The 9,757-nt window shown below is 48.1% G+C and overlaps 1 protein-coding gene across 1 annotated transcript; it reads right to left on the reverse strand.

Moving 5' to 3' along the window:
- Positions 1–1,145: 1,145 nt before the first annotated feature.
- MPEG1 (macrophage expressed 1) lies at positions 1,146–5,364 on the reverse strand. Its single transcript, XM_025044277.1, has one exon. The coding sequence runs from the start codon at positions 5,287–5,289 to the stop codon at positions 3,124–3,126; it is 2,166 nt and encodes a 721-aa protein (XP_024900045.1). The 5' UTR covers positions 5,290–5,364; the 3' UTR covers positions 1,146–3,123.
- Between the last annotated feature and the right edge of the window lie 4,393 nt (positions 5,365–9,757).

Raw genomic sequence — 9,757 nt, forward strand, 5'->3', positions numbered from 1 at the left:
CGGGTGCGGGGAGAACCCCCCAGAGGCCCTGTGCACCCAGCACCCCGGCACAGGGCGCTCCCCCACCAGACGCCTTGCTGAGTTCTCTGGCTCCTGCAAGGAAGTCCATGCCTTTCCTTCCAGCAGCCCAGTTTCTCCCTCCCTGAGTCTCCACAGACGACAAATGGGACTGGAGACAAACTGTCAGATGCTCATCCCTTAAGGGTTAAGTGTGTATATGCGGTCGTGTGTACCTTTGTGTTTTCATCCCCTTCCCCCACATTTTTTTTTTTTTTTTTTTTTTTTGGTAAAATTTGGATTTCTCTGTTGTTTTATACTTGGTTGCACTGTCGTGTGCCTAAGAGGACTGGGGGAAGTCCCTGTGTGGTACGAGAAAGGGCTCTGTCCCCTTTCCTTGTCGCTGGCATTTGATGGGGGGGCGGGTTTCTGGGCGAGGGCAGGTGAATGTCCTGAGAACGTAAATCCTTGTAAACTGGTGTGTTTTGAAGTCCTTGGTGTTGCTCTGGAGGAGGACATCACCACCTGGTGCTCATGAGGTGTATGTGCAGAACAATAAACGGCAAATGAACAACCACGAACTGTTGTCAACCTTCCGCTTTCTGCAGGGTCCCCCCCCCTCCCCCCGCCGTCTGTGAAGAAGTTGGAGAACCTCCCCGAGTCTGTCAGCAACCACGGGATGGGGTGGGGGGAATCCCTTTACTTTTTTCTTTTTTCTTTTTCCACGTCTTTTCCACCCACACATTTGACCAAGCGACCTGGCTTGACTTCTTGTTCTTCTAAAGAAAACAGACCACATGGCAGGGGAAATAACTAAATGAATCTATGGGGGAAAAGACCTTTTAAAACCCGTGAGTGTTCGCTTCTTCAAGTTCCCTTCACCTGACCACACTAGAGTGTATGTTCCAACAGTTTACAAGCTGCTGTTTTTCAAATAAATGTTTTAGTATTGACCATCCTGATACTAATGAGAACATGAAAATAAAATGCTGTTATTGCAAAGCTGCCTTTGTTATTGCAAAGCAAGTGTGTCTCTATTTCTGAGCGCCCACAGAGTATAGTTTTTCTTGGAAGTGGGGGAGCCTTTCCACAGACCCCTGCCTGGGCCCCCTAGTCCTGGAAGCAGAGCCTGGGAACTGTCCCCTCTGGTTTCTACCTGGTAAAAAAAGGACATAATCGATGCGCCATGCAAGCTCCCACGTTCCGATTTCGGACCAAGTGTTCCTTAAGTACACATTGTAATGCATAGTTATGTGTGATTTTGTTAGTCAAAACACAAGTTCATGAAAAACGTTTTCATTTCCCTGGGTAGTTAATGCATGAAAAGCCTGGGAGCCCACAGCTCTCCTTGGTCTCTCGGACTCAGTCATCTTCAAAGAATTCATGGGAAAGTCGATATTTGCAGAAAAGTGGTTAGCGTGGCTGACACTTGCCCACAAAACACCCAGAGGTTTCAGAGAACATTTTAATGCTTGAAGTGGAGGGGTTCGGTGAAGGGGCTGCAGACACTGGTGTGCCCGCCTGGGCAGTGGGGAGAGCTGAGCTCCCACCCTGTGACTCCCTCCTCTTCTCCGTGTCACAGTGGGAGGCAGAGGAGGATTCTCTTCCCCCTCTTCCCACAGGCCGGGATGCTTCTGGCGGCTCCTCCGAAGAAAGACCTAGTGTCAGCCTAAGCTCTTGACTGTGAATATTAACGAGAGGACAAATTATCCTTCACAGAAGATCACTCACTAATGACACTTGATTTGGCGAAGAAAATATAGAACTTAAAAATGTGGCGGAGGAACCTTAATACCTTCACCCTGATAATTACAATGGGGTGAGGGTGGTATTAAAACCGAGCAAAGCCTCCAAGCGTCAGGTGACAATCATACGTCCTGTGAGGTGCCCCAGGCAAATCAACTTGGACCTGAAAGAAGTATGTCATTTAAAAATATAGATTGGATCCTGTCAGCCCCCTTTCTGTTGGAAAAAAATAAAGGTAGGGTGCATAACTGGTGTCTACTGTGTTTTGGTTTTAGGGAGAATGAAAAACTTAGGGGTGAGTTTCTTTGACTTCTTGCTTTTTTCCTTGTCTCCCACCCTCAGAAAAATGCAGCCGTCTTGTCGGAATGTGGGGGGTGTGTGTGTGTGTGTATGTGTGTGTGTGTGTGAGTGATAGGAGTCATGAAGGGCGAGGGCCACTCATGGAGGATGAAAGGGTTGTGCTTTGTCAGCACAGACCAGAAAATTGTCGAGGTGGATCCATCCAGATCTACGCTCCTTACTTTGCCTCGTTTACGATGGGCTCAGAGGAAGAAGCCGGGTGGCTGGCTGTGGGTAAAAGTCCCAATTTACTCTGAACGCCAGAATCTTTTCCGGTTTTTATCCTCACTTCACTTACTCCTCTTCTACAACCTATCCCTTCTCCCTTGACATCCTAATAGAAGTTTATAAGTTGAAATATTTTTCTGAGGACTTTATGACACTAGTCCAAAGTCCAAGAGTGGTCTGATCTAAGAACATCTTAAATTGGGGGAAGTCGGAAAACATGGGCTTGGTATAAGCAACAGTTTTCTGTTCAGACGATGCTGACGTGACCGAGAAGAGGTGACACAGCCCGTCAACACAGAGCCCTCAAAGCTGAAAAGCTGGGCCAGGCAGGACTTTCTGTCTTCTGGGGGCTCTGCCAGCCTCCAGGAGTAGCGAATACAGACAACTTTTAAAAAACAAAGCAGTGGAGGATGACTCTTGAAAGCAGATTCTTAAAGCTCGTGAATGGGAAACCAACCTCCGATTAAATGCATCATTTCCGAATTCAGCTGTCAACATTCTCCTCTGCTTTGACGTGTATGCATTCAGGTGGAGATAATTACTGGCACACAAAGAGAAAAAGACACCCCCTTCGTGTTTTAGTCCCCAAGACGACTTTGCTTAGAAAGTCACAACGGCTCCCCAAACCCAGCCCCAAACTTGTCCGTGTAGCTCTATAATTTTCCTGGCCCAGAGACCCAAAGAAGTCACAAAGTGATACCTGCTTTTTTGTTGCACCTGCCACGTCAGCAGTTAAGAAGGCAGAAGCGGAGAGAGAAGGAAGGGAAGATGCTTGAAGCTCTGCGGGGAAGCGATACGGCTTCTGGGAGGGGTTCAGGCTGGACTCTGCTCCTGCTGGGCGGGCTCGGTGGGCTCTCCCGTCTCCCCCGTCTCTGCGGCGCCGGAAACCAAACTCCGTCTCTCGTCCTCGATTGCCCGGTATCCCCTCTTCTTGTACTTCCGGGTGCCGTAGATGACCAGGGCAATGACGACCGCCAGGACAGTGGTGACCGCCAAGGTAACCCCGGCAGCCGCTCCTCCGGACAGGCCGGCCCCGTCCCCGTGGAGGACCTTCATGGCCCTGCGCAGTTCCAGCGGCTCACCCAGCTTCCACTGGTTGGTCTGGGGGTTTTTAATCCAGGAGCTTGAAGTCTCGGTATTAGTCACCATGACAGTGTTGGTGGCAGCCTGACTCATGAGAGGTGGCCGGGTGTAAGGAGGGAGCCTGGCGGGGGGCAGAGACCCTCCTGTAAAAAGCCCAGACTTGACGCAGTAGGACACTTGGCACCCGTCACTGATGAGGGCGAGGTGTTGGCTGAAGCCCCCGGGACACTTTTTCAGAGCTGGTGCCCCCGAGTCTCTGGATATGGCAGAGTCCACCAGGGGGTTCCCGACGGCACAGCTGAAGAAGCCACCGAAGGGGACCGAAAATCGAAATCCCAGCTCGTAGTCCTGAGAGACACATACTTTGAGGGTTTCAAAGAGTCTCAGTGGAATGTAGCCAGCGGGGCACGACTGCGCGTTCGTCAAAGGGTTAATGCTCTTCGAGCTGAAGAGCCCCCCAAAAAGGAGTCCCGAGGCGTCCGGGACGGGGCCAGTGGCCGAGCACCAGAAAGCCCTGAATTCCGCCTTTGCCACTCGGAACACGTCTTCGCACACCGTCTTGCAGAAGACGAGGAGGGTGCACTTCCGTTGACACTCCAGGCTGTTGTAGCCCTCCTCGAGGACCTGGGACAGCAGGCGGGTGGGGCTGTAGCCGGAGGGGCAGGAGAAGCCGCCAGTGAGAGGATTCTTCTGCTCCAAGGTTTGGCAGACTTGGACGGCCTCATTCCCCGAGAGCTGGGTGCATTCTTGATAAACCCCACCGAAGGAAACGTTGGTCACCTTCCCCACACAAGAGCCATCATCGGAGTTGGCCTGAAAATTGAAGTTGGGCGAGTTAAGGTCTGTGCATCCCGGGTAGGTGTTGAACGCGTAGTAGCGTCTGACAGCGTTTTCCACCGTCTTAGACAACTTCTTCACCAAGGGGCCTGGCAGGTCGGGCAGCATGTCGGGGTTGACGAAAAAATGCAGAGGCAGGCCGGAGCGGTCCACGGCCACCAGGTGGTTGGCGATGCCCTGCTGCCAGGCCTGGAGGGTGATGCCTGGGTAGAAGGGAACCCCGCCAATGCTTTGCACCCTGGAGTGGGTTCGGTTGGAGAGGTAGCTCTTGGTGAAGGCGTTCTGTGAGGTGTGGTTCTCCTCAAACTTGAAGTTCACGACATCAAGAAAGACAAGTCCAGCCGAGGCGGTCACCATGTTCCGGCTGCTCTGGCTGTCCTGCAGGAAGGAGGATCTGATGTGGTCCTCCTGAATGAGGACGGCCCCGGCATCCACACTGGTGACGACGTGGGTGCCATAGTTGAGGACCAGGAGTTCTGCCAAGTAGGTGGCCATCCGCGTCTGGTTGTTCTCCAGACGGTCGGAGATGTCCACGAGCAACTTCTTAAACTCCCGGTTTAGTTCTGAAGTGGGGTTGATTTTGACGCTGTAGATCAGGTTTCTTACCTGGACCTGAGTGGTTACAGCTTGGTCCTTCACTTGAAGGGTCTTCATCCTCTGGAACCCAGGGGAGAACTTGCCGTTGACTTTGGAAAAAAGGGAGAGCTCCGTGTTGATAGAATAGGAGGTGACGCTCTGGTAGTTCACCCAGGATTCCAGGATCTCTGAGTTCATCTCCAGGTTGCTCTCTTTCTGGGCGATGGTGAAGATCTCATCGGGGATGATGTACTGTCCGTCCTCTGTGGTCTTACAGTTGGCATAAGTCAAGTCCATCACCCGTCCCATGTCCACGTTCCGCAGATTATCCCAGCCCCCTCCAGGTAAGACTTCCAGAACAGGCAGCTTTAAGACATTCTTGCATTTTTGAAACCCAGCCTCATCTATCTGTCCCAGAGGCTTGTCCACTTTAGCCCATGCTGCCACTGCCCAGAAGAGGACGGCACCACCGAGGCTGTTCATGGTTCAGACAGCCCCAGCCGCTGGCCCGTTCTACGCAGCGGCCAGTGAGCTTGGTGCAAACTGAACCGATGTGCAAGAGAGTAGCTGCTGAAACACACACAAAATTCAACAGTTCTCCTAAATCTGCTGGTTCCTCTTTAGGCAAATCTCATTGCGAAATGGGGAAGTAAGAGTCGGTTGGAATACTAAGGTCTACCAGCACTTTGAAAAAAATTATTTTGTGCCAGATGTGCAAACGCAACCCTGCGTCCTTAACGGCTAACGATCCTAAGAGTCCCCCACCTCCCCGCGGCCCTGGTCAGTTCCGCCGCAGCGGTCGTGGGCACAAGAAACGCAACCACAGGCCGACTGCTTCCCCACATGAGCTTTCAGCTTTGAAAGAAAGCTTTGGTTTTGCTTCAGGTTTACTCTGTTGATGTTTCAAATCTTCCCTCACAGCTTTCCCAGAACTCCAATATCTGTTTCCTCATACTGTAAATGCAGCGGTGAGCTGAGATACCCTGCTTCCACCACACCTAGGCTAGAGGTAGGTCAAGGCCACCGCCTGGGTTTCCCATGCACCTGAGGGTGAAGGTTGTTCACACGGAAGAAAGGAGTGAAAATCTTGGACACGGGTCCTGTGGAGTTTCCTCGTTATAAGCCCTGATAGTCCGGCTGTGGGGATGGTGTTATCTGGGGCAGAGCCGAAGGGACCCAAAGAGGATACGCTGGGTACCTCCGTCTGCAGCGTCCTCAGCGCTGGAGTGAGGCCAGGGCCCCCACGTCGTGTTGTTGTTTTCTTTCCGATAGAGATGTTCAAGCCAAGAGAAAATCCATACTATAATCTAGATTTTGATCTACCAAAACCAGGCTGTGGACAAGGACTATGTGTATATGTATATACACACTTATACACCATGTGTGTGTGTGTGTGTGTGTGTGTGTGTGTGTGTGTGTGTGTCTGGCAATAATTTGGTACCTGATGTTATACCCTTAATTTTTCATTCCGTTGTTCATTTAAGGGCACGTAATCAGCATAGATGCATAAAGAAGAATATGGCTCTTTATTGCTCAATTTTTTTTTAAAGACGTCAATTCATTTGTTACATCATTAGAACATAATTTTGTGAATTTTCATTAGTGCTGTTATGCTAGGGCATTAGACCCTGTAATTTAGCATAGAGCTTCCAGGCCCCACTGATCTAATATCAGGATTGACTGAAGCTCTGTCAAGTCTTTGGGACACTCAGGTGCTTCTTAGTACCTTTAGGGGTAGTCAGGGGATCCAGGTGACTTAACGAAGCTCCTCCCAGTTGCATCCTTATGGCCCCTCCAATCATACCACGAACCAGATGCGGTGCTGAGATTGGAAAAGTCGTGTTTCAATTCCCAAGTAGCACTACACTATCACCTGTACGCATCCTGGAAAAAAGGTTTCAAGGAATTGAATTACCCTAGATTGCCACAGATGCAAATTGCCGTGTTTTCTGAAATAATGAGGCCAGTTGCCTAGCTTCCCAGGCTGAGCTTCACTGGTTATTATTAAAATAATAATTATACTGTGTTCCGTAAACTCAGAAATACCCACTTTCTGGGTCGATTCATGTTTTGGTTACCATGCTTCGGGAATTCACTTACACCCAAGAAGGATTAATTAATGAACCAGTGTCCAGTTTGTCCTTGGCTAGAGAGGCAAGCCTCTGCACAGGATGTCCTGGCTAATTTACAAATCAGTTAGTTATAAATGTATAGCTCAGTAGAATAATCCGAGAATTAGAAAAATTAGAGTCACATGCCTTTTAGTACTTCCAATAAGTCTTTGAAATATTCACACGCTTTTCTTCAAACTGTTTCCGGGCTACTTCATTAGAATCAGAAAACTCTCTCACTTACACTGTTTTGAAGACATGCTAGCAATTTCTTACCCTTTGTTTTTCTCTTTAATAAATCCCGTTGAGAACTCACTCTTCTGCAATGAGAAAATAAGCAAGGCAAATATCGATCGTCCTATACTGAGACGTTCCCACATTTCAAAACGCCCGGTCGCTGCCATTTTCTTGGACAGCCTTCCTTTCCATGTTTGTCATAGCAAACAATTGAACATAGCTAAATGAGCTAACAAGAGTAAAGCAGATTGCAGCCATATGACAAAAGAGTTTATGTACAGTCACCATAATTATGTATTCCATTTTAATAACATGAGAAATTCTTATGCCATAAGGTTAAGTGAAAAAAAGCATGATATACACTCAACATGATCTCAACTGTGTACAGATATACATGTGACTGGAGGCATATACAACAACCCATTGACAGTAATTATATCTGGTTGGTAGGTTTTACGAATTATTTAAATTTTTCTCTCTAACTTTTCTGTATTTTTTTTTTTTTGAGTTTTCTATCGTGAACATGTCTTTACTCAATTGACCAATTTTTACTGAGAATCAACTAAGCACCAGATACAGGGGTGAGTACTGGGTAATCGTCCCTTTAGTACTCAGGAAAATAACCGACACTAAATATAATTTTTAAAAAGCGAATTATTTCTGGAATTTTCATATACCTGAAATGATCCAAAGCCTATGACTCTTTGATTGCTGTGCTCAAGGAAGTTCTCTTTTCGGTTCCCAAGGAAACAGTGAAGGAGAAGTGTGAATGATGGGAAGTTTGGTCCCACTTAAAGCTGCCCCCACTGCTGACACCGATAATCATCATGGTCAAGGGCGGGGAAGAAGCCTGCGAGCGTCTGACCAGAGCGTTTCACTCGCTTCTTTCTTGCTTCACTCTGCTCACCGGTTATTTCAACTTTCTCTTGTATTGAAATGGCATACGCGATCGCACACTCTCAGGTGACACGCTCCTGGGCCCGGGTCTGAAAACTGAACTCTGGTCTCTAGAAGAAAAACACAACTTTTCTACAAGAGGTATTTATTCATCTGGGTTGCAGAACTGTAATTTCACTTCCTCCAAAAAGAGGCAAGAGGGAAGTCCCATGTCTGCTTTCTTTCTCAGTTTGAGCACGGGCCACTTTGCGGCACCATCTCATGCAGGGCTAAGCCATGATTCAGGCCTCAGATTCATTTCTCTGTGGGCTTGGATCTGGTCCAGGTGTTTCCCACTTCTGCATTTCACCTGCAGTCTGAAAGGGGCTTGGGGCAAGGATGTACAGCTGGGTGTGCTTAATTTTTTAGCAGGAGTCTAGGAAACCAGTCTGAAAACTGACAGACAAATAATCAAATCGCTAAATGGATCAGAGAGCTGTGGCTTTTATAGACCCTGGATAAACTTGGTTCTAGAAAATCTAGGAGGTGTCAGTTAACAGAGTGACAGACAGAAGATTTGCCTTTGATTGATGAACACACAATGAGATATAGAGATGAGGTATTACAGAATTGTACACTTGCAACCTATATTATTTTATTAACCAATGTCACCCCAATAAGTTTAATTTAAAAAATCATAACAACAACAGCAGCAACAAAAACAAAGTGACAACATTTTCTTTCCTGAACTGTTGATTCTTGACCTGATCTTTTCCGAGTTGCTTTGTCAGCTTTTTCCCTTCGAAAGCTATTCTTCCCATCAGGGTTGTTTTTGTCCACAAAAATAAGAACACAGGGATTTCTTGACTCCTTTTAATTTTGTGCATAAAAACAGAAGGTCCAGGTGAAATTCCGCATGGGAATTAAAAGCCAGGATTTGGCAGCCTTAAGCCATTTTATTTCTTGTTCTAAAACACCTTTTCTCCCCAATTTTCCTAATTATTTTTCTCTTCATCAACTATTCCCTTTCTGCTCCTTTTTTTTTTTTTTTTTCTCTCTTTGCCATTTCCATATTCAGGTTAGGAAGATACAAGTCTGCGATTTAACGTGATACGTCCACTGCACTAGAAAGAAATCCTACTGTGGCCAAGAATTAGCCTCCAGGCCTCTCCGCCCCGCCTTCCACCTCACAGCAGACGTCACTCCTCAGTCACAGGCTTCATTTCCACCGGGCTCTGACGCTGCGTCGTCATCGATCACAGGACAGTCCTCCAAGACGTCCTAATGGAAGTGTAGTTCATCCGTCCATTACGTGAATACTTATTAATCCTCTGTTATGTGTCAGACACTCAGAGTAAGCGCCATCTTTGGAGTCGCCAGTTCAGAATTTAATGCTCTTTTAAGAGTCTGGTTGACCAAGCCAGCCCTTGGAGCCGCCTGTCCCTCTTCATCTACCCTCCAAGGTGAGTTCCACAGAGACGGAGCGGTGAGGACCCACCCGTTTCCGCCCCCGTCGGCCTTCAGGTTTCCCGCTGACATCGGCCTAGAATAAAGAGTGCCTCTGGGAGTCTCTCATTCAGCTGAACTCAGCTGGGCAGGGAGCCTTGGCACACGACAGGACTGGAAGCACAGTGGGTTTTCTCCTCTGTCCTCACTTCTCAGTCCCCACATCTTTCCTATCATGTAACTTCCTCTTTGGGGGTGATTTGAGCAAAAGAAGTAACTGG

The sequence above is a fragment of the Pteropus alecto genome, unplaced genomic scaffold, assembly GCF_000325575.1.
Source record: "Pteropus alecto unplaced genomic scaffold, ASM32557v1 scaffold793, whole genome shotgun sequence".
NCBI lineage: Eukaryota > Metazoa > Chordata > Mammalia > Chiroptera > Pteropodidae > Pteropus > Pteropus alecto.

Excerpts from the sequence above, each read along its gene's own strand:
- MPEG1 (XM_025044277.1), bottom strand. The coding sequence starts at position 5,289 with ATGAACAGCCTCGGTGGTGCCGTCCTCTTCTGGGCAGTGGCAGCATGG.